We start from the raw sequence: 25348 nt of genomic DNA on the forward strand, positions 1-25348 counted from the left end.
CCTAAGTAAGCCAGTGCAGACCCGCCCCTTTTAGTTTTCTTAATTTTAGGTATGGTGGCTAAGGCTGTAGTGGTGGATCTCAAGTCTCTGTTCGGCTTATAAAATGAAGCCAGATTCTTAAAGAGTGAAGGTCCTCTGTCATGCAAGGACCTATGTATATGACAGAGGGCCTTAAATGTGATCCGCTGCTCAACCGGCAACCAGTGCAATGAGGCTAATCCGGCTTGCACTGATGACCTTCTCGGGATATCCAAAAGTAGACTGGCTGCAGCATTTTGTATTCTTTGTAATTTTTCCTTCACATAGGCTGGGGAGCCTAAAAAAAGGCAATTCCCATAGTCTAATCTTGATAAAATCACTGCCTGCACAATAAGTCTTCTTGCCAATGCCGGATGGATGACAAAGATCTTCCTAAGAAGTCTAAGTAGGCCAAAACAGGTAATAGATATGTGTCTGGCATGAACATCTAAAGTCAGGAGGGGGTCCAGAGTAATCCCCAAACTCTATCAGTTTTTTTGGTGGCGGAAACTCACTAAGAGCCGAAAGACAGCTACAAGAGATTCCAGATCTTAGTTCTGGACCCAGTATAATGACTTCAGTTTTCTCCTCATTAAGTTGCAATTTACTATGGGTCATCCAGCTTGAGACCACTTGCATACATGTGGATAGTGCAACTCCTTCTGTGGTCTCGTTGGTGGAAAGAGAAACCACCAGTTGGGTGTCGTCAGCATAGGACACCAACGCTAAACCAAAGGATTCTACCAAGGTAGCAAGCGGGGCCATATACATATTAAACAGTGTCGGACTCAGGGCAGAGCCCTGAGGCACACCGCACCTACACAACAGCTTATCTGACAGAAACGATCGATCCAGAACCTGAAAGGATCTGTCCTGTAAGAAGGAAATGAACCAGGCCAATGCCTGGCCCCTAATCCCAATATTCTTCATCCTCTGGATTAATACCTGGTGGTCTACCATGTCAAAAGCTGCACTCTGGTCCAGCCTAATGATCACTGTAGTAAGACCCTAGTCAACCTTTTTCCTAGCTTCTTCCATCACCACAATTAAGGCTGTTTCCGTGCTATGACCTGCTCTGAAACCCATCTGAGTAGGATGGAGAAACATATTCTCTTCCAGAAAAGTGGAAAGTTGAAGATTGATGTATTTGTCTAGAATCTTTGACGGGCGGGAAAAAGGGAGATGGGTCTAAAATTCTTCAGTACTGTAGGGTCAAGAGTGTTTTTTTTTTTTTAATAGTGGCTCTACTATGGCGTGCTTCCATAGGCTATGTACTGATCCTCTGAGTAATAAATCATTAAGTAGTTCTGTAAGCATAGGTACTATAGCTTCTGCCCCTTGAACTAGTATGTACGGAGGAGCCGGGTCCAGGGGAGATCCTGATTTAAGAACACTCAGGAAAACTAATACCTGCACTTGCGACAAAGGGGAGAAGAGGGAGAAGCAGGCTACTTTATCAGAGGAAAAATCCGGCTCCTCCTCAATCTTAGAACTCTCATTTTCAAAAGTGGCATAAATGTCTACAATTGTTTGATGAAAAAATGTGGCTAACAAATTACTATATTCTAAGGAGGCTTCTTTCGAGTTGTCCTCCACCGGAACTTGAAGACTATCCTTAAGACCTTGGAAAACAGCTTTAGGGGAACATGCAGCCTCTTCAATTTTTTGCTGATAAAAAGCACTTCGCACCACCTTAATCTCGGAGTGGTATTTTCGAATAGCTCCTTTATATAATTCCCTATTTATTGGATCATAGGATTTCCTCCAAGTCCTTTCTAACTTTTTACATTCTTTTTTAGGAAAAAGCCATGGAGCACTGGTCTTCATACGCTGTCCAGATTGTTTTCTCCAAGGAAGGACTTTATCCAGGCTATCAGTGATCCAGTCACTGAAAGCCTCAGCATCCAATTTCCCCTTGTCCATAAAACAGGACTTGCGTGATTCCAAGGAGGTTAGAAAATCCTTTTTATTCAGTTTGTTCCATGATCTTCCAACCTGTACCGAAGGCTTGAACCCCTTTTCCACTGGGTCCATAGCTAATTCAATGGGGATTGACCTAACTCAATTCTAATTACTGCTATATTTTCCTACTGAAATTCCGGGCAACCATTTTCACGTCTTACTCCAGGGCCCATGACACTGTTACTACGCCACTTGTTCTCTCCATTTTTACTCCCGCTTTCCTTTCACCCTCTAATCCGTCCCAAATTATATTTTTGTTATGGTGTTTTGAGCATTACACTCTAATGCCAAAAGTTTATTTCTGATAAAGGTTTATATGATAATTGTATATGTTTTAAGATAGAGGAAGAAGGTAAATGGGAGTGCTTTAGTAAAATGCTGGGCCACTGGAATTATATGTCAGGAAAATACTAAATTATGAGGCAGGGTTGACCAATTTATGTGGCAAGTAAAGACCAGTTATGAATTTACAATGCCAATAGCTCTAACTGAAGAAAATGCGAGACCTATTGCATTGCAAATGTGGGTTACTTATTCTTGGTAGAGATGGGCAGTGCAGGCCTATGCTAATTATGGTGCTGGCCGGCCAGAACCCACTCCACCTAGTTTTCTGTCCTATATGTTTGCTATGTTGCCAGGAGCTTGTTACATCTTAATCACTGGCCGTGTTCCCGTGCATGTTTATTTAAGAATTCCGGTGTTACCTCCACAAGTCTCATGCTATCTAAATCCGTTTTACTGTTTTTACTCAAGTCTTTTGCTTGTCAGCATATCATCTGTTCTGCTTTTTTGTAAAGTGTTTAAAGATTTTCATTTTAATTCAACTGAAGATATGATTAGTTTCCAGGTGCCAGATTTATAAAGCTATTTTGTGTTTCTAAATGCAGTCCAATTTTCGAATGTGCAACTGTGAAGTATTTTTTTTGCAATATACTAAACCAAATTCAGCTTTTTTTTCTGACCCTAAAATGGTTTTAGAAATGAGAAAGTAATTGCTATTTATAAGAGGTGTGTTGTAGGTATCGCTTCCTAATACCGATTCCTATCCATATACAAAAATGTTTTAGGCCCAAAATAAGGGATGTAAACCAGCGATATGTTACCAACCCGAAATGTAGGTTCTTTCGGAACCCTACATCTTTGAGAATGCTGAAAACAAAGAATTGTTTTTTTAAGGAGTAGGTAGTGATCCACAGGATTACTGCCAACTCTCAAAATTTTAAAACAAAGTAAATGTCTCTCTTTAAACCATGGGTACTCACAAGTACTGTCTGTGGGATGCCTTGGGGCCACACCAATGTCAGTAATGTGAGGGTCGGGGTGATGAAAGGTGGGCGTAGGGGGGACATGAAGCAGATGCATGGTATGGGCAACATGGAATGGCACCAAGAATTAAAGTCAAAGCATTAACTTCTAATGAAACACATGAGAGGGAAAGAGATACTAATCTTGTGGCTGAAATGCAAAATGTGAAACCAGAAAACCTGGTATCAGTCCTTGCATCCCCACTTGACCAAATTGTATGATCCTAGGCAATTGGTTAATTTCACTTTGCCTTCTTTTACTTCATTACCTTGAAATGCACGAGTTCAAGATGTGTGCTGTACAAAACCTTCTCTTGTGTTTTATTTAATAAACTGAAATGTTGTTCCAATTGCATAACAACCAAGACTACACACAAGGTACACATAACAAATGTCTTGCCTCTTGGTTCAAGAATGGCATTTTTTTCTGAACGGGGGCAGCATGAATGTTTCCAGGATCATGTTTGAAAACTATCTCTGCTGATATATTTGCCTCTAAATATAGTGATATCGTCTGATCTACTAAGGTAAAAGCTCATGCATGTTAATGAAATACACTTTTTTGAGGTTTGCAGATCGTTTTTCATGTTTCTACATTTTTAGTTCAAGAGACCTTTTCTGGACACCTTCTCTTGTTACTTACCATTACTTTAGTTAACATGTAAATAAAGTATGCTTGTTTGTTTCACAGCTTTCTGCTCTGCCAAGTGAGCAGCAGCTAAGTGCTTCTGTTCACCAGGGGGCCACAATTATTGGTCAGGAGCTCCTTATGCGGCTCCTGGGCCGTACTTTGAGTACCAATGCTTTAAACTGAGCAGTGTCCCATGAGAACCGGCTGCGTTTAAAAAAAGTTAACTTACTGAATAGCATTTACAGACATGGTGGTCTGCTGACCCCAGCAGGCTACCATTTCTGTGATGGCCTCCATTCGAGTGACTTGCAATTTAAGACATACCTCATCAATAATAAAGAGGTAGGTCAATTTGTGACCCACTCCAAAACTGAATTTGCCAAACTGACCTATTAGCACATACGTCAGTTTGGAGAGTTATTTACTGATCCCAAAAATACTGGTCGCAAATTGCGATCAGTATTTTGCAAGCAGTATATAGTACACCTGGCATCAAAGTCCATCTCGATCAACCAGCCTTACACGGCCGACTCAATCAGGATTACTGTGAATTTTATAATAGTTTTGAACCCCTGAAAAGTCACTTGACTTGTTCCATTTGATGAATCTGATAAATAGTACATAAAATATATCAAAATAATATAAATTAAACCTAGCAACACAATCTTTGACAGGAATCAATTTCCAAACAATATTAAACAGTGTGGCCAAACACTTAAAAGGTAATACTAACTGGGCCTTAAGAAGGTCTTTCTCTCGTCTTTCAAGTTCAGCTCTGGCTTTGTTTCGCTCTTCTTCCTCCATGTCCAGTTTAGCCTCTAGCGCTTTCCTTTCCTCGTCAATCTTCACCTGCATCTCTGCCATCTTATCTGGGGAAACCTTCTTTTTGCCTGGGCATAAAGATGAGCCATTTGAACATAATCAAATTACACATGACCAAATATACTGGTTCATAATTTCAGATTAAAGGGCCACAGATGAAACTGCCTTAATAAGTCACAGTTTGTCAACTAAAAGTTCATCATTATAGAGTTTGACTTTGCTAATGTAAACGTCATTTTCTATAGTACCCACATTTCAACTAACACCTATTAAAATACTGTGTATATTACTGAAATAAGACTACAGTGTTAAAATAGACTGGTCAAAAGGCTATGGGCCCACACTCTGGTTCACTGAGGAGATGAAATGGAAAGAATGCCTTGTTATTGAGGAATTTCGTGAATATTACTCTAGTGACTTACAGAACAAATCAAGCACAGAAAGTGATCCATGCTTACAATTGTGTTCATTATGAGTTTAGCTTTAAATATAGGAGTTGATTTTAAATGTACATTCCAATTTATACATCATTGTGGATGCCACTAATTGCCCAAAAAGTCTGCAGTTTATTAAAAAAAACTGTAGCTGTTAAAAACTGTTATTTTATTATTGATGGGTAAACAACATAATTTAAACTGAGCTACAGTAATAAAAGCACTTCAATAATTAAGAAACAGAAATGTTGGAGTTAATGACATCTTCTTGCAAGAGTAATTAGCCACTCAGGTAGGAGATACGTTTTTATTCCATGCCAGGCCGTTAGGTTAAACTACCAGCAGGTTGGTCCTGTTAGGTCTCCAGTCTCCCTCAAACTGTCTTTACCGCATAGCGTCCACTCCATAGCACAATAAAACTCAGTAGCAGTGGAAGGGGTTGGTCAGGCCTTGTGAGACAAGGAGCAAAGAGATACACACAGGAGGAACTACCAGATGAGTACTCCATTGAGTGACTTGTCTGTAAGGGTCTGCCATGACTCGCACCTGTGGAAGATAACGGCCTCTACATCTCAATGGAACAAATAAAAAGCACTTCACACAGAGGAGGAAAAAGTGCTCAATCCCACTTTGTAGAAGGTGTTCAGAACCTAAATACCCAGACTTGGAGTGGACCTTACCTACAACCTAAATGATCTTTCCATTAAAATTTTCTTAAGTTTCGTTCTGCGTGTATTACATCCTTGAAAGCCAAGAAGGACTCAACTTGTCTGCATAACTGAAAATAATTATTGCTTTTATGAAGATGAGAAAAGAGTGTGGAATAAAGGTGTGTGCATGTTTAGCTAGCCAAAAGTGATGTGGTCAATCACTCTAACAAAGAGTTTGTCACAAGCCAACGAATGGGTTACCAAGTATTTGTTGTATAATTTAAGTGAACCATAGGGCACAATTATTTAAGCTCCTATCCACAACACAAGTATCCTGGCTTTAAAAAATAATCTTAGTACAAGACAAATGAATCCATTAAAAAAAAAAATGACACAACTAAGTTCACCACAAAGGACTAAACCATGGAAGGAAGTTTACTTGACAAGTGCCAGGAATTATTTTACCACCTGCATCTGTGCATTAAATAATTTGATACATGAGAATTTAGTGTTCTTCTGAGTTTTAAAATAGTCCTTCAAATATTGTGGTGCAAGAATTACAAAGAAGTTGAGATGATGCACCAAGCAGCCGATAGCATCAGGTGAGAGAGTAACAAGTAATACCTCTCTGGGTGGAGCCACAGCGCATTCTGCATATTTTAAATAACTTGCTTAGTAGCAAAACAGAAAGCTTTCAAATCAAGCCACACTTAAAAGTAGGAATATCAATGACTATTTCATTCTGATGGCAATGAGATATCAAATGATACCAAGATTAAAGTTTTCTCCAAACTGTGTTTGCTGCCTATAAAGAATGAGTTACTTGCCTTCGGTAATGTTTTATCTGGTAGAGACTATCTAGCCACAGATTGTTTACCTTACAATTATCCTCATGTGTCAGACTGGGTTCTGAAACTTGTTGAGCAGTACCTCTGCACAACAGTAGGTGTCGTAGTTTGACTGTCAGCATTGTCCGCACCAGAAGTGATGTGGACGGTGCTTGCATAGGATCCACTCCAGCAGGCTGACTTCAGGTATTTTACCTTTCCGTACCAGAAGTGTATAGTCACAAAGGCTGCTTAGGCACCAGTGTGCAATCACAAAGGACATTATAAGGGTTATCCTATATGGAGAAATCCGTTCGAAAGGCGGGGAGGATAGAAGGGTCGATAATGAATATGCAGCTAGATAGAGATTCTACCAGCTAAGGCGTTACCGGAGGTAAGTAACATGTTCCGCCGATAGGGACTTCTAGATGCAGATTCCTTACATCAGAATAGATACACAAGAAGCACCTCTTCATGGATGATCTGCGAACATATTTAGACCAAGAAATCCTGAAGGACCAAATGGGCAAAATGCCAGTCACAATGGACCTGAAAGCCCAGTGTTTGGTAAACATGTGCAGAGATGCCCATGTTGCAGCCTGATAAATGACCTTGACAGGGACTCCACAAGCTAAGACAGTGGTTCCAGTCTTGGCTCTGTTGGAACGAGCATGCAAGGCCATGGGGGTGGCTTCTTGGCCAATGTGTTGCAGATCTTAATGCAGAGTGCTATCCATTGTGAGATGGTCTTTTTCTTCACAGCCTTACCTTACTTTGCTGCAACAAACCCAACGACAAGTTGATCGTCCATCCACAACTCTTTGGTACGATCAATGTAGAACAACAACGCTCTTTTGGCGTCCAGTTGGTGGAGTCTCTCCTCTTCTTTGGAAGGGTGAGTCAAAGCAAAGAAAGTAGGCAAGAGGATTGTCTGGCTCACATGAAAAGGTGTCACCACTTTCAGGAGGAAAGTAGCTCATGTTCTTAGCACCAGTTTCTCTGGGAAGAAGGATGTGTAAAGGAGAGTGCACATAAAGTGACTGCAGCTCACTAACACTCCTAGCAGATGTAATGGCCAGTAGAAAGGCAGTTTTTAAGTTCAATAAGCCAAGAGGACAATTGTGGTAGTGCCCAAAGGGTGCACAAACAAAGAAAGTGGAAGGTTAAAACTAGGTTTGGTCCCACTGGGCCATGATGAAGGATTTTGGAGGGAACATATGCTGTAGACCCTTTAAAAAACGAATCACAACCGGTGGTTTAAACATGGAGTACGGAGCCGGCAAAAGCAAGAATGCTGAAAGGCACAGTTTAACAGTGCTCCGAACAAAGCCTTGACTGGTGAATTACAAAACAAACAAAACTTCAGATAAGGGTGCATAAAGGGGATCAAACTGTTTGAATGTACACCAAATCACACATTTATCCCGACGGCAAGCATATACTGAGGGACGCCTGCCAGAATGACATCACAGACTTCAGGAAGCAGGTCATAAACTGTCAACTGTCAACTGTCACCGCTCACTCTCCACTTATGAGGGCACAGGACAGGATGCAGGACCCGGACCTGTTGCTGCAACAGCAGATCCTCCCTAAGGGCCAGCCTAACCAGAGGAACAAAGCTCATTTCCAGGAGGTCTGGATACCATACTCTCTATGCCCAATGCACAATGCTCAGTTGTTCTTAATCTTCTTGAGAACTCTGGACAGGAGTGGTATCTGTATACAGGAGGCCTAAGAACCACTCGAGCCAAAAAGTGTCTTAGCGAGAGTCAACTTGGAAACTCCAGACCACAGAAGTGTTGACATTTCACGTTTTCAGCAGTGGCGAATAGACCTGACAAAGGTTCTCTTCAATCTCTGAAAGGACCTTGCATCGTCTTCAGATGAAGCAGCCATTTGTGATCTCTAGGTATTGACAGCTGATTATGTCACCTCTGGCATTCAGACTGCCCTCCAGATGTTGGCAGAAATGCCCTAGCACTCCAGAAATCTACACATATTCAGGGTATCTTGATACAGAGTCGACAACCCCACCCTGCCCTGTATATTGCAATATCACTATCACGAAGGAGACCTCATCTTCCACAGCCACTCTAGGAAAAGAGACCAGGCCACTCTAGTGAGGTGTCCAGACCTTTGGAATCCACCAGTTCCTCATACTAGTTGTCATCAGCCTACTCAACGGGGTTCTAGGACACAAATTGATTTTAGGAGTTGTCACAAAACAGACAATTTAGGGTGGAAAATTCAAGATCCACATTGAAAGGCATGGAAAGAAAGGAATGAACATCTGCATGCACAGGTGGCGCTTATATGTGGCTCTGCTTTGTCAATTCTGGGGTGGTACAAAGCCAACAAGACACTACCTAGCAGTGAGCAGAAGCTGAAATTATTTTCTGGATCCAGTGGAAATATTCTAAGGCAATGAATCTGCAGTTGGAAATATCCATCAGAAAGGTGATACTATTATCCATTTTAATCATACTCAATTTATCAAACCCATACAAATAGAAGTCTGAGTTGACTTTACCTGAATTCAAATAACTGGCATTAAGACAATCATTTTTTTCTCAGCAGCAAGCATTTAACTGACTGAGCGTGCTGCTGTGGAGAATACTGCCAGCATTACATAATTTGAAGATGCACAAACAACTAGGTTAGTAGAACCCAGATTGGAGGATTGCAAATTGAACAGGGATATCTCTTCAGATAAAGACTGTTTCGCCATAGTTTCTGCCACACAAATACCATCTGATCTGAAGACATCTTCGCTCCAAGTTTCTACCGTCAAAAAGGTTGATCACTGTGCTGTACTAGATGGGATCCTTCTTGTGTAGTGTCTTTGAGATATCAACCTATTGCTTTCAAAATTAATGCAAGCAGCAATCCATTTTCGTCTACAAGGAACTAAAAGTGCTTTATTCTCTTGAAGTCTTTGCTCCAACCAGCAAAAGGGTCTGACAGCCATTTTCTCAACAAGTGTACTAAGGAGAAGAGGTATCCGTTAATGAAAAACAACAGATACATTTTATGATTTAAACTGAAAAACTCAAAAGTATCTGGGTATAAAAACATTATGCTTATTAATACAAGATGTGAATAAGTGACCTTGTATTTATCTTTATTTACTTTGTCATTAGTCCATTAATTTAAATAATTCATTCACACTGAACTCTGCAGGTGTGCACCTGTGTGAATGGAACCATATATGAAATGTTTAGTCTGTTTCAAGGAACTTGAGAAGGGTGTTCTGAATCACAGTTACTGTACTTCCCAGTTAAATCAGGTATGCAGTTCTAGCTTAAACATTCTTTCTGGTGGGGGAAGAAAATCAGTTAAAATGTCTCTAGCCCCCATGTTCTTCTTGGCCCTATTACATGTCACATTTCTAGAGAACACTTGGCCAGATGATTACCTAGTGAGTAAACAGCTAGATACTGCACTGGTCAACTTTTCCACAATTCATTTCTTATTCAACAAGGATAATGGCTGCAGGAGTATATCAATGTTTCTGACTTCCCACTGTAGATCAAAGTTGATAATAACCTGTATGCGCTTTGTGGTCTACAGATGATGGACTCATTTGGTCCTTATCTCCCCAGGCCTTAAAGAAGGTGAAGAGAAATTCTGAATGCAAAAGGAGCTCTCATGTAATGCCCACTTTTCATCAGTCTGCCACTCATTTTCTTGAGCTCTTCATTCACACTCAAAGTGACAGGCACAACAATTAAGCCCTCTCTCTCTCTGTGAAATACAGGAAGAGCTGGCCTTCTCGGATGGTGAGGATCCTTGGGTGATGGTGAGCAGTGGAAACAAAACTAGTCTCAACCAGGCTCCTAAGAGCAGCATTCAAAGTAGCTGTGCCTCAAGTTCCATTCACGACTGACTACAAGAATCTACCAAACAGGGTAAGTAGGAAGTCTCCTCAACCTGCAGTTCATGTACAAAGGTTTGTAACTTGGGTTCGGAAAGCGTCCACCAACTGGTAGCCATGTCTTGGCCAGAACCTAGAGACAGTGACCACTTATGTTAAAAGGCAGCCAACCTTGGACAAACCACATCTCCAATAGACTGTAGCACTCAACTGTAGAGAAACTTGTTCCAAACACAATGTAGAGCACCTGCCAAGGTACTCGTGCGGAGAGACTCCCATACAGCTAAATGTATTATGTCAATCAGAAAAGTTGAATCCAGAAGCAGGTGGACACAACTTCTAGAACAGGGACTTTCTGCATTACATAACAATTTAGTATAGTCATACACTTACATCAATTCATTTGCCTTTTACATGCTAAATCTGATAGTTGGAAACAGGAACTGAAGTGTATTTGGTTTAAAGGCATGTCACAGTTTTCTATGATAATCTCACATTTATACACTAAACTTTACAATCTATGTTTCGCTAACTGCTCAACTTAAACATATATAGTGTGATCAGAGTTAACAGTTCTGCAATAAGCTAAGGTCTACAACCAGAGTTTAAATAACTGAAAACTGAGGGTATAAAATCAATATATGCTTAATCAAATGATGACTCTCTTCAGCTTGGTCCAGCTTGTGATAAATGACTACTCTTCAATCCAAAGAGTAATGGCTATACTACAGGTTCTCAATACTGTTTAGACGTCTAACATGAAAATGTCCTAAAAATAATGTAGAATTGCAAGTAAGCATTGCGCTGTGACCTGTTTCTGTCCCTAACATCCATTTCAAAATCTGGTAGAAATCCCATGCCCAAATAGCAGATTTATCATGTCAGTAATTACAACGAAAGCTGTGTCATGTAAATTGAAACAGAATTACTTACCAATTACGAGCATTTTTTCTAAAGCCTAAATTTCTGAAAAGATTATTTGGTTTACTTGAGGATGAATAATCATTTTCAATTGACTGATCCTCACCTAGAAAATCAAGCTACCTTTTCAAATCTGTATGGATCTTGAAGGGGTGATGCCAAATATCAAGTTGAGAAGCATATCAGAATCCTCTGTGTGCATCAGTTAAACAAAACCTGTATTGCTTGCTACTCTTGACACTCGCCCCTGAGTAAAATGGCCAGTCACAATGACTTCATATGAGGCTTTGTAAATAAATAAAAAAACATCAGAGAACTAGCCATCACTACTAAAAAGGGCAAAACTAATTATTATATTCTTAGATAGGTGAATGATGGTGCTAAGCATCTTCTATAAGCATAGCGGCAATAAGCAAACATCGATCCAACTGTGCAACCTTTATAATATCCCTCTTCCTTCCAGTAACTTATTATAAAATTGCTATACAAATTTCCCAAGTAGAAAATATTTTGACCTAGAACGCTGCAGTGGTATCCATAACCATATGAATTTTTTTACAAAAAGGTTTGAACCAGACTATCCCCTTGGTTGTGCTTGTCATGGCAAAGTTGACTGGCCAAATGCTGACTGTCCTCTCAAAGTTAGAATTCTTGGCAACACGCTTGTTTTGTTTCTGAAGGATGCACATGTATAGCGGGTTATTCCTCATCTGAGAAGATTGTTATGTGGAATAATTCCCTCTCTTGAGTGCACATGCCTGGTATACTCCAGGAGCAGTGCTAAAGGCAAGAATTGATAATATGTTATTGGCACTGGGAAATCTAAGCTTTTCAACTTTAGCAAAAATTCTGGCAAAAATAACTCTCGGGAATGGGCAGCTGGTATCAAACGTCAGTCACCTTGGAACCTTTGTGGGGCAGTGTTTTGGTAACACAGCAATTACAGAGGAACTATGACTCCTATGGCTAAATTAACATGTTCCGGTAAGCAAAGAGGTTGACCTCGCTAAAACATTGAATACCTAAGAGCATTTTCTGGAGAAACAAGCTATCATGTCTTTAGGACTTTTTATGATGGAATAGATCATGGAAATGAGCACCCAAAAAGTTAGTGGCTGAGGTCCACATCATAACAGACAGCACTATGCTCCAATACAAAGACTGAAGGGAATATGGCCACCACCCCCTGAACAGGCTTCTTGCCTCTGTAGGAGGGGGCAAGCAACAGAGATTATAAAGGCCACATTTTGCCACTTGTCTGCAACAGCAGTATCACAAACCGCACCACATAGCGGCATGCCATTAAAGTGACAATTGAAGACTATAATGGGAAATTATGTGCATTTCACTATATCTAATACCTAGCTCTGTCTTTTTCCCCCAAGCAAGGAAGTCAACAAACCTACTGGAGTCAGATGTCCTTTCTTTTGACAGAACACAAATGTCCAATAGGTAAAAGGATATGCACAAAAAAGGACAATGCAGATGCAAAAACAAACTATTGATAAGCGGGTCAGAGAATTCATAAGTGAAAGGCTCCAACAAATATACATGAAGTGACACAGCTTAATGACAGCAAAATGAAGCTAAGAAGGTTTTTAGTTAGGCACCTTTGTTTGAGGGATCTGGCATTCACTCAGTCATACAAATCAGCTTTTGGTAAATTAAAGTCAGACAAGCAAAACCTTGCCTGAGTGGAATGTTCCCACCAGGCACAGTTTGTTACACAGTCTCTCCATAACCAGCCATAACCTTCCTCTTTAAGGCCCCACGTAGGGTCACAGCCTTCATACTGCTCTCAGCACTCACAGCATGGAGGGGGGCTATGGGGAACAGACTGCTTGGGTTAAGCAAGCAACAGACAAGCCTAAATAAGAATATCTCCATATTCTGATTCTTGCAGCAATGCCACTGTTGTCGATGAGGTTGGCATCAATTCACTCCACATGAGGCAGCTGAGACAATCTTGGGCAGGCATAAGACATCGGCACATGCAGCCTACAGAAGACCGGCACTTGTACACCTCTGACAATGTTCTTGCAGAGTTCACCATCTTTTTATGGAAATCTGTTTGGTATATCTGGGCCTAGTTCTTTTTGAAACAGGTTTAAAGAATACAATCTATACTATCTAATAAATGGTTTGGGATGGCGGAAATGAGGGGGTAGCCCTAGATCTCTTTCTTAATCTTCTTTTAAAACATTTTAGTAAAATTAATTCACCTCTTGCCCAGCTGGCAGGACAAAAAAGATTAACTTTTTTGATCAATTGTAGTCACTTGGGTGCATGTTTTTGAGTAGTGTAAAAATAAAGTAACATCTGTGAAGAAATATCTTTAAAAATAATAGAGAGCTGAAAAGCTAGAATATGCATCGAATAAAGCTTACAAAGGTGTCCAGTGGCTGAAATTATCACCAAATAGCACAAAAATGAAACTTCTTTTATAGAATGAAGTCAAATGGATGAGATGACCAATGACTGACAACAGTTTAAGCTTTATAATAACAGAACTGCACTGGATTGGAAGGAAGGTGCCATATAAGAAATATACAGGAACAGCCTGGTAAGAAAGAAAAACAAGGACTGCCTTCAACATGCTTTTATCAATGCTGCCTACAGTGCTACTTTAGCAGTGGGAGGGCTACATATTTTGTCTATGCGTTTGTGCCGGAGGACAACAAACATTTAGAGTAAGGAACTTTCAGAATGGCAACTTGAGAGTGAACATTTGTCATTTTACGATAGCCTCAGTGTTGTGTTACGAGTGCCATATGTATTTCTGACCAGTACAGAAAATATCTTCCCCTGGTTCAAACTAGCAGATATAAAAAGGAAAGGGTTGTAGATAAGAAGTTTTAAACAAAGATTAAAACAAAACAATTTGGTGTAAAAAAAGATCAAATGCATTAAGAAGAACACTGAGGGGCCTATTCACAAACTGCATTTTGTAGTATGTTACCAGTACTACAATAGTACTAGTAACATATTACTAGATTCTATTGACCTACCAACAGTCAACACCTCAGTCTCTCCCACCTTACAGTGTGGAGATTTCAGTCCTGACTGTGGACATCCCCGCAAATCTATGTTTTATACATTTTATTAGTAAATGTGAGAGGGGCAAGAATGAGACGGTGGAAATTGGAGAATATTTACAATTGAATAGGAGAGGTTTAGAAAGAAGTAAGGCAGGGTTAGCGAGGGGTTTGGGTGAGATGTACCCAGGCACAAAAAAGTAAGCCCAGTGCTATTCACAAACTGCACTTCAAAATAGTCAAACACAGCCGTACATGCATTCCAGCTCAGAGATAAAGTACATCCAGTACCACACATGGTTAACCACTGGTACTATAACACCCTTCCACAGAAAAAAATTGAGACAGGGACTGAAAGTAATAGTAGGAAATAGTGTTAAATTAAATTAACCTATTTTACCTTTTTAAAAATACATATGAATTTAGCTCGTTAAAAATATCATTTTATAAATTATTTTAAATATTTTATTTTTTCATTTTAAAATGAATGAAATTAGTTATAAAAAATATTAAATTATACTTAGTTCAATACATAACACTTAGCAACCTAACACATAATAAACATTCTTTGATGTTTTTTTTTAGAAATAGTTTTAATTTAATACACTTAAATAATGAAATATTTTATTCAGGATTAAGTTATGCATGCTGTAGCATGTTCTTAATTTGCATACTTTTAAAATAAACACCTAAAACAATTATTTTACATTAACATTTAACATAAGAAAATGTCAACAATGTTTTTTATAACTTAAATAAACTTTTCTAAATGTCCCTTTACCCTACAATTGGGAGATTTGCAACCTGTTAGTGATGCTTCCCACCAAGTGTGTGAAACGTCACTACTAATAGTAACTTTGTGGTCATATATGAGGTTTTTACTGACTTCTCTCCCTGTTTCAGAGACGAGGACATACAAGTCTACACTTCTGAGTAACTTTACACTTGTAAATAGTGGATAGACAAAAGCAGTAAAGTTGCTAAAAAATGTAAGAGTAAACTTCCATGTTTAGAGTTACTCATAAGTACGTTTAACTTTGTGAATAGGCCCCTGATTTGGTAACAGGATTCCTAACAGGCATTCTTATAAAACATAGGTATCCCACACCACACAGGTTCAATGAAATCCAACTGTCAATCTGTGAAAACAGCAGTAATCAAGAAAACAAGCAAAGCCTTGCACAAGAGCAATTATGATGCTGAACTATATATGGTGCAACTTAGTCTCACCAACCTGCTAGATCTTGCATTAAAAGGCAGAAGGAAGAAAATTGCAGAAAGGCAGCAGGTGCATGAAAAGGAGAAGAAAAAAAAAAAAAAAGAGTAGGATTATTTTCATTTACTGTCTTTAAATATCAAAGAACGTACTTTGTCAAGCTCACAAATACATTTTTATACTCAAACATATTTTATGCCTTTGATACCTGCATTTCAGTTCAGCAAACAGAGTAATTACTGTATTAAACATAATGTCCTTCTAGAACATTTCTATAACGTTCAACTTGTATATCAGCTACTATATAAAAGCCTTCCACAAAGATCAAGCCCTTTAAAACAGTCTAAGAAGTCCTAAACAAGGGCTTTACAATTGACTGTTGCCAACCATTTTGCATTACCTGTTTGACAGAGTGGATTCAACAGACAGTTCACTTTACCCAATTACCTTGATTGCTGGCAAGAAGGCTAATAATAAGTAAAATTTTTCAATTAATCACATAAAAAAATAGGCACATTTTAGACAAACCTGATCACATATTAAGATTGTGTTAATGTGCCTAATTGTTCAAGGCTTCCATGAAGGTAAATGGATATTTCTGGCTACTTACGCAAGTGCTGAAGGGCAAGCAGTGGTGAATGCAAAAGAATGGCAGTTTGAATGTGCGGAAACCATGCATTAAAAAGGCACTTTTCAGGCAAACGTCCAAGTTCTAGTCAGCTATTTGTGGTTACTTACACAAGATTTTACCTACAGTAAGGAGGTGCACTAGGTTTAAAGAGGGGACACTACCCATATTTTCTAATCAACTGTGTAGTTTTACTTTTAGCTAATGAGTAGAGAACAAGTGGTCTGCTTTTAAACATTTTTTCGCAACTTAGGGTTCTAATATATGCATTTTATGAATACTTTTTTACTTTGTATTATATAGGCTCTCTGCCGGTCCCCCCTATTATAACAATGCAAAAATGGAAACGAAACAGACTTTTGACAAGAGTGTGCCTGGATATATTTTTAAAGAGCTATTAGATGAGATGAAGTTTCACTGCAGAGACTTTACTCTCTATGACTTCATAAGATATTGTTAAGAATGCCTCCGTGCAGCGATCAGGCAATGTGCAGTTGGTCCACATTTTCTTCAACAGAGTGAGGGAAACAACTAGCAAATTTTTAAAGAAGGCTGCAGCAAATCCAATGGACATCTTCAGACATGACTCCCAGATACTAAAAGTAGTTTTTGCTAATCTTTTCTCCTGGAATGTCCTTTAAATCAACTGTTCTAAGTGGGCAAAAAAGACCACCTCTGACAAAAAGCACTGTCTGCAAAGGCCCTGGTCATTTATTTAAGGAGACAACATTTTAGCTTTGAAACAAAATGTTTCTCCTAACACAACTAAGCTATTCTCTATTATCTGTGACTTAATTTAAATTAGATCTATTTTCAGCCTGCCTGGAGGAACAACTAATTTAACTAACCTTTGTAACTTCTGTTTTCTTTGACCACAGGCTCTTTCAAATTAACTTCAGGGATTCTGTGAGCCACTGAACATGGCAAGAAGCCACTTTCTCCTTGATAAAAATTTATGTCCGCCTTCCTCCATAAAAGTAGTATGTCTTCAGAGCACATTATCCGCAATTTCAACAATGTACCATGCCTCCCACTTAATGTGTGAGCAGGATTATCTGGGTGACACGGACTGTGTGAAACTTGTCATATTCACAACTTTGGTAATCTACTGTTGAGCTTAAGGAAGATTGGTGAAACTGTAAAGTCAAGTCAGGCTTTAAATGAAAAAGGAATTGCATGGCCTGTCAGGGTATCCTTTTCAAATGACGTCCAAACAGTTAATCTTTCAGAATTCATATAAGAGTCCATGCGGGTGCCTTACATACCTTTGATGAGGCAGTTATCTAGTATTAAAAAATACACACATCTAGTGGAAGCACTGACCCTTTCTAAAAATGCAATTCATTAACGTTTTATCAAGGAGCTATGCATGGCATAATTAAGTCAAAAGAGAAGCTCATTTAAAAGGTTGAAAAGAGCATCAAAGGATATATAAACTCACACATGATCCATAACCTTGGGATACAAAAAATCTGTGTAGGTTGTAAGTAGCTAGCATGCTATACACTGTAGCAATGTAGGGAAGGCAAGGGCCCTGACCTCCCTTCGTGATGCATAACTCAGAGAGGATGTATACCAGTGGTAAACGTTTTCTTGAAGTAGAAATTGCATAGATTTCCAAACATGTCCGACAATAGTGATGGATACACTAATTGCAAAGTAATCTCCCACTGAAAAACTAGCTGTGGGCTCAAAATGAGACGTGGCAAGCATGGACAAAATGACCATCGAAAACTACTGTGGATAGGTTCCCTTAACATGAGTGAGGGCAACTTATACAATATCAGTGGTAATACATTCAAGTAGTTTCATTAAACGTGGAAAGAATTCATCTTAATGAACCCTCCAACAGCAGTAAAAAAATGCTGGGCGACTTACACTTGCCACCAGGGTGTGTGCCAGAGTGTATTATCATCTGTCAAAAAAACAGTAACATACGTTTAAACTTTAAAAATTTGCTTTTATAAGCAAATGTTTAAAAGGTGTCCGATGTTCATTTATGTTAGCCAGGGATGTTCCAGATGATGAAAATACAGTACTTTCAATTCATGGTGCTTTAGTTCAGCAATGGGTCAAAGTGTAAACTATTTGATCCATTTGGTTTACAGAAGATGGTGTTACAGGCAACAGGGAGGCCTGTAAAATAACACTGGCTTGAAAATGATACATTTCAAAGTCTGATATTTTCTGTATGTTTTTACTGAAGAAGACGAAATGAATAAAGAGCATGACATAACCCGTCCAGACAAAAGCGTACTAGAAAAAACTCCAAGTCAAAGGTTTAACTCAAATCTAGAGTCAGTTAAATGAGACAATCTCCACAAGAGGGGTTTTCATTATCCAGTTATCCAACTGATCTACAGCTGCTCCCTGGTCTCAAAAGAGGCACCTAACACAAACCATAGTGCCTCTGGCACCAAACTGAGTATTGCTAAATGTGCACCCAATCCATAGTCATTCACAATGTGCACTGGAAATTTACTTGAGAAAGGTCTCCTTGGAAAGGATGGCCCACGGTGCCTTTAAGGAGGGGCAGATCACAGTTATGTGACAAACGTCAAACTATCTCACACGGTAGGGTCCTTTAGGCTTACAATAAGACCAGAAATGTGAGTTCCCTTTGTGAACTCTGTATCATCTCTCTGTCCTTTCCTTAGTTTTGCCAAAATGCACTAGGGCCTCCTGGGATCATTTTTAGTCAACAGACTGAATCAATTACTTGTCCGGTGGCTCGCCACTCTCAGAGAGGAAGGCCATCTGTTAGGTTGAAAGTCTAAATCTACTCAATAAGCTGCTATTGTTCCAGTCAAAGGCAATGTCAAGAGCTAGGTTCTCAGTCCTGATGAATGAGACGAAAATGCCACGTGCCACCTTTCTCTGTCAAATCACAGGTTAGGCACAGCAGACTCAAAGACTAATCTCAAACCGTTCCTTCATCAAAAATGCAAACAAATCCTTGCCAGGGTATTTTTCTCACTTGGGCTGTTTATAGCATTTAAGTTAAACTCCATTGCAAATACGTTCAATTAGGTATCTTGGGAAGTATAAAAAGACACACAATCTGGTTTACGGACAACCTGAACTTACTTTTAATGGACTGAGTCTGTGGCAGACATTTTGCAGTAACAGCAAGTTGGATAATTACATGTAAACAGCTTTCTGTACAATTATTACATGAAATGGACAATACCTTCCTTTCCCTGGTGAAGCATTTGTAGCTTTAACTCCCAGAGTCTCAACAACCTGCTTTGCTGTGTAGTTCGCACATGTGGACAGAGACAGCTCTTCTTTCCAAAAGAACGACCATTCTACAGAAGAGTACTTCTGATTGACCAGATAGTGCTTGGTACAGGGAAGAGCCTATCTCACAGGCTAGTTAGTTGAATTTACAGGTAGGTGACCTATGGACAAGGAGAGGAAACTAGCAGTTTTTTGAGGAGAAGGGTCTCGGTGTGGTGTGTGTTTCGAGGGAATGTCAAGAATAACTTAAGCACTGTGGACAGGAGTGGACCAAAAGCAAGGTTCTCAGACACCTGGTTCAAGCACAATTAAGGTTAACATAGAAGACTTAACATTCAACAAGCAAGTACTACTGAATGCTGGTCAAATGCAGCATACATGATGAAAAGAACCTGGAGAAAAAAAAACTCCTTAGAAGTTCTGACACATTTGGCACATGGGCCCCGGCAAAAACTATCCAGCCAAGACCGAGAGTTATATTTACTGAAAAGAAAAAAGGAGACTTGGCCAAGGCCACAGAGGAGAGGTATGCCAATGAAGGATTCTAGGACACACAAATTTATAATGCAGCATAACCATTTTGATTTTATCCACGATTCAAGGATTCACAAATGTTGGGAACATGAAGGAGTCACATGCACATTAATAGGAAGACATTAATGTTGCCTTTTTTATAAAACAATACTGATTCTTAGTTGAAAAATAACAGGGTCCCTTATATGTGAAGAAACCCATTGTGTCTCAGTTATACTTAACACCAACACTCAAATTCAAGCAAATAACCTATTGGGTCTTATCTTGATAAATCATGGCTGGGGAAATGTACTTCTTGTTACTTAGAGAATACGTATTATGTTTAAGCTGAAGAAAATATCAAGTATATCTAGTAAAAGAAGGTCAGCCTTCATATAGAGCTCCCAAAAAATAACCAACCTTAATTTAGCACTTTATAATCTGCTGTAGTACTAATATGACTAAACACAGAATACTCCTTTTTGTGTTTATTTTAGCCAGTGTGTTGTTTAATTCAACTTTTTAAGGCAGAAGCAAAACATTAAGCAAGAATATTTCTGCATCCATCACTCAACATAGTGCACATATCTTCTTGTGAAACACACCACAAAATAAATAATGGCTAAAGCAGGCATTTGATAGTAAAGATGTGAAGGAATTAATACAAAAAGGGAGAGCAAAGCGAAAGAAACGCATGCTTTGGATAATTCATGGGTAGAATAATGTTGCCTTAGCTTACAGAGCAGTGCAGCATTTACAGGATTATGAGGTGCATGGGGAAAGGAGAAGCCAAAGCTTTTTCCAAACAATGAAGAGCTCCCACTCACTAGAAAATGACTTATCCAGAGGTTTTTCTATGACTGTGGAGTCTGAACTACTGCTGCTGCTACTGCCTGGAAAACAGAGAAATGCCCCCAAGGAAATCCCCAGAAAGAGGAATCAAGATCGCGAAGAGAAAAAGATCAGAGAGCAAAAGAAAAAAAAAAAAAACTATCAAAGATATGACACTGATTTCAAACGAAATGGCCATCAACCAATGCTTAAATTAAAATGTCAACCATTCAGTAAAACATTTTTAGCCATGAGACTTCTCAGATTGTTACAGATGACATGGAAAAGACACAATTTGAGCTATATCAGTTGTTAAAGGCTGCCTCCCTCATTAAGGGCCTCGACCAGTGACTTGGGCCTACAATTAGGATCCAGAGCCTTTAAAAAGCGATATAGCCCTCAGCAGCAACGACGGTGCTATAATATCATCTGTGTCAATGATCTTAGAAATACTCCTTGTGCCTCCATCAATCTGCTGCCAAATCAAATCCAAGATCTATCAGTAAACATGGTCAAAAGTAGACTTTCCAGTAGTTTTCTGGTACATTATGTTACAATGGTTCTCCACAAGGCTATGTCCACCAGAAGGCAAATGTTGGTGGATAATCCAATATCATCTATTTAATTTATCTCAGGCTAACACCCATTCTTAAAAGTTTACCACTTCTCATGAATGTAATAGAGTGCAAATAGGCCAGTATTTTTTCATGTTTACCAGAACACTATTGTGGCCGTAAATTAGCCATGAAATTGGCAAAATATGAACATAATCACTTTTTGACTCAAAATCCACGTTTACAAAAAGACCACTGGTTGGAATGTAAACAGATAAAGAAAGCACAACTAAATTATAAAACGATAAACAAAGTTTCATATCTAAAGATAGTGGCAGAACAAAGCATGAGTCTTGAAGTAATCAGGCACAGAGAAAATAATTCATGCAAAGTACCCAAGTGGAAGCACATTTAGTACTGCAACACAAGTACAAAATACCCATATAGCAGCTTTATAAAGCCTAACACTTGCAAGTGGCACTAGACTGGACAAATAAACTGTACACTAAAGAACATCTGAGATCAAAATGCAGTCCTGGCCATGAATGGAAAAGTTAAAAATAGGGGTTGCAAAGAAGGGACAACACAGCCTGCTGAGTAGCTTTGCACTTTACCTCTACGTCTCTTCTTCTTTTCTCCATTCTCGTCAATTTCTCCATCATCCTCATCGTCATCAGAACCACTGATGTCAGAGCCTGAAATCCCTTCACCTTAGGTGCAAAAACAGAATTTCCTTGGTTAAGAAAGGGAAGTTGAACCATATCATCTACCTTCTTTATTAATATCGAATTTTGTTTTGATAGAGGCTATGAGTGGCGATTCAAAAATACAATGCCTACTTTTCAAAAATAAAAAGAAGCAAGGCAACAGATGCATTCTATTTTAATAATTACATACCTTTCAAATGCAGAAGGGTTTCTTCAAATTTCATTCATATCAAGAGAACACATCCTAGCATCCACTCTTAATATACAAGTAAAACAGGTATAATTGTAACTTGCATTATTTACTGGTGTTATACTTCATGTCGTTTCGTGGGCAATACATTTAAGCGTTTAAGCATTTGCAATGAAATAGGTCTCACATTTGCTTAAGTTAGAGCTATTGGCATTGTAAATTAATACCTGGACTTTTATACTACATGGCATACCTATTTCCTAACTTTAAATGGCGCCATGAGGAGCCTTGCCTGGCATAAAGATGTTGGCTACAGTGCTAACTCCTTTCATCACTGTTTCTTCCTGCTGAAGTGGCCCAAGCAATTGCAAATCAGACAACTTTGAGAAAGTAACAGGATTTAGATATGTTGATATTGATATGCAATATCAATAAGGGAAGATGGCAAAAAGGTAAGAAGCAGATACAGGGAGATGAGAAGATGGGTATGAACACAGGAAGCTGTGGTGCAGAAGAACAAAGCCATTTCATTAACTGGAAGTTACTGCCTAATGGAAGAATTCTGGGGTAGAAGGCACCACACCGGAAGGTGGATCTTACACTTGAGTATAACAATACCCCTTTGTTTCATGGCAACACCATAAAGTGGTGCCTGTCTTCGACAATTCAAAACCAAGTCTAGGGGCAAGGCAAGTACCAGTCCCTGTACACACAGAAACGTTTAAGTTGCTGGTATTCACCAGCCACTAACACATATATTTAATAAAATAGAACCTATAGTTCAAAATGAACATCAAAGTTGGAGCTAGAGCTTCACAGTTAACATAGCCCGAGTAAAAAGAAAAGCTTTAGCATGAGAGGCCCAAATAACAAACAGGGACTCTAAATGCTAGTCGAACTCTACTTTGGCGCCACAAGATGTGAACAGAACCAGATATTACCCCTACCCTACCTCTCAGTGACCACAATGACTACATCTCTAGGCGGCTGTTCCTACACCTTTGCGATCCCTGCTTCTGGAGGAGATAACAAGCAGATGTCAGCTCTGCTAGCTTGTTTTACATATTTTATTGTGTCTGTACCTACCACCCGAAAATGCAGATTCACAGAGAACATGTTTATTGTTGCAGGAGTGTTCTGAAACGTTTACAGAAACCAGTATGTGACAGGGAAGTAAGGAGAGGACATGTAACTAGGACCGCAGTAGGCACCATACTAACTAATCAACTAATTCACCCAGACATGTCATTCAGAGATCTATGGTTGAAGGAATTGGGCAGACTGGGGACCTAAAGTGACAAGGCTCTGTTTACCATAAAAAAGAAGACTTTTCAGTTAGGTTATTTATGTTTTCAGCACAACTGGTCACAAGGTCTGTTTTCACACACAGTGTTGGAAATTACCTTTTCTGTAAGGTCACCCCCAAAGTTTCTGCCTTTTGCCCTCTACTTTTTGCTGAATTCTTTTTTGGCGACCTTAAGACTCTGGCCAGTTTGCCACTGATGACCAGTGCTAAAGTGCATTTGCTTCTCCCCCAAACATGGCAGCCTTGGTGTATACACAACTGGCATATTTAATTTACTTATAAGTCCCTTGTAAAGTTGTATACCATACATTTTGACATTTATACTTCAATAGGCAGTGTCCATCGTCCCACACAAAGGGTTGATTGCTCCCTACTCAAGGTTTGGAGCCTGGACTCAGATGAAAAGGGGACCTGAGCACTTCAAGGAGCTGCTTTGAGGTGACCCTCACTACTAAGACACATTTGGGTATAAGTACAGGGGCTCTGACCCTACCAAGACAGTACACTACTGGTACTGGAAAGAACTCTGCCAGGAGTAAAGACTGCTGTGCTACAAGGACTGCTACTCTGCTTGACTGACTGCGCTGAAGGAACTGCTTCACTGCTTTGCAGTGCTGCCCCAGCTGATTTCTGCCCTGCTGAGGACACTGACTGGACCCTTTTACTTGGAACCCAGAATGACTTCAAGGGCTTGCTGTCTCACTTCCTATTTCTGAAGTCTCAAGGCCATCAAAGACTTCCTAAAACTCTGTTTCTGCTGCTGGACTCTGACATCTGTGAGTCCCTCACTTGCCTCAGGTGACAATCCAGCCCTGGGCCTCAGAAGTGGGTTCTACAGCTGTTTTGTTGCAACAATCAGCACATTCAGTGGCCTTCGATGTTGATTCACTGCTGATTCGAAGTCAACGCAAGACCAGACTGCATGGTTTGAAGACGACGCAGGGCTGATCCGAGGACATCACTGCGCAGCTCAACCACAACACATCACCTGCATCTGTGTGTGTGTGGGGGGGGAGGGGGGTTCAGCGGAGACATGGGACACGACTGCAAGGTTTGCCGCTAACGTATTTACCCGACTGCGTGGATTGGATCCGACGCATCAATTCTTTAGACGCTGACAGTTACTTCATCCAAGGTACTCTTTCAGTGGTGTCTGCGTGAGTCCTGTAGCCGGTCGGCTACCCATCGCAGTCAGCCAGAAGAACGAGTTACTTACCTTCGGTAACGCCTTTTCTGGTGGATACATTAGCTACTTGTGGATTCCTCACATATTGAATTCTCCCCCGGCGCCAGCTTTCAACGGAAATCTTCTTCCTAGCTTCCGCATGTCGACGAGGACGTCACAATTGCCCACGCGACACCGTCTGACGTCATACAAGCAATAAGAGGTCCTCGCCGACGTGCCGACGTCAGTACCAACATTTTTTACGTGCCTCTGAGACGAATAGGCCATTGAAACAAATAATCATATAACAATATTTAATTACACCAAAAGATAAAAAAAAATCAGTCCAAAAATGTCAATACTATGTATAGCAATCTTACAAACTCTCCTTTCTCTTTTTCTTTTTTTTTTTTAAATGTGCTTATATACATAAATATATACATTATATTTGAAAGCCATCAACTACCAAGAGGAGCACACCCAAGGATAGCTCGGTAAGACCAGACAGGCAACAGGGAGG

General features: G+C 39.7%; 1 protein-coding gene across 3 annotated transcripts in view; it reads right to left on the reverse strand.

Moving 5' to 3' along the window:
• KIF3A (kinesin family member 3A) overlaps positions 1 to 25348 on the reverse strand; it is a 224141-nt gene that overhangs the window by 107024 nt on the left and 91769 nt on the right. For all 3 annotated transcript variants that reach the window (XM_069221976.1, XM_069221977.1, XM_069221978.1), the window contains exons 9-10: positions 22075 to 22170; positions 4649 to 4805 (exon numbers count right to left, since the gene is read on the reverse strand). In XM_069221976.1, the coding sequence (XP_069078077.1) occupies positions 4649 to 4805; positions 22075 to 22170 (253 nt within the window). The remainder of the gene's footprint in view (positions 1 to 4648; positions 4806 to 22074; positions 22171 to 25348) is intronic.

This window comes from Pleurodeles waltl, chromosome 3_1 (assembly GCF_031143425.1).
Source record: "Pleurodeles waltl isolate 20211129_DDA chromosome 3_1, aPleWal1.hap1.20221129, whole genome shotgun sequence".
NCBI lineage: Eukaryota > Metazoa > Chordata > Amphibia > Caudata > Salamandridae > Pleurodeles > Pleurodeles waltl.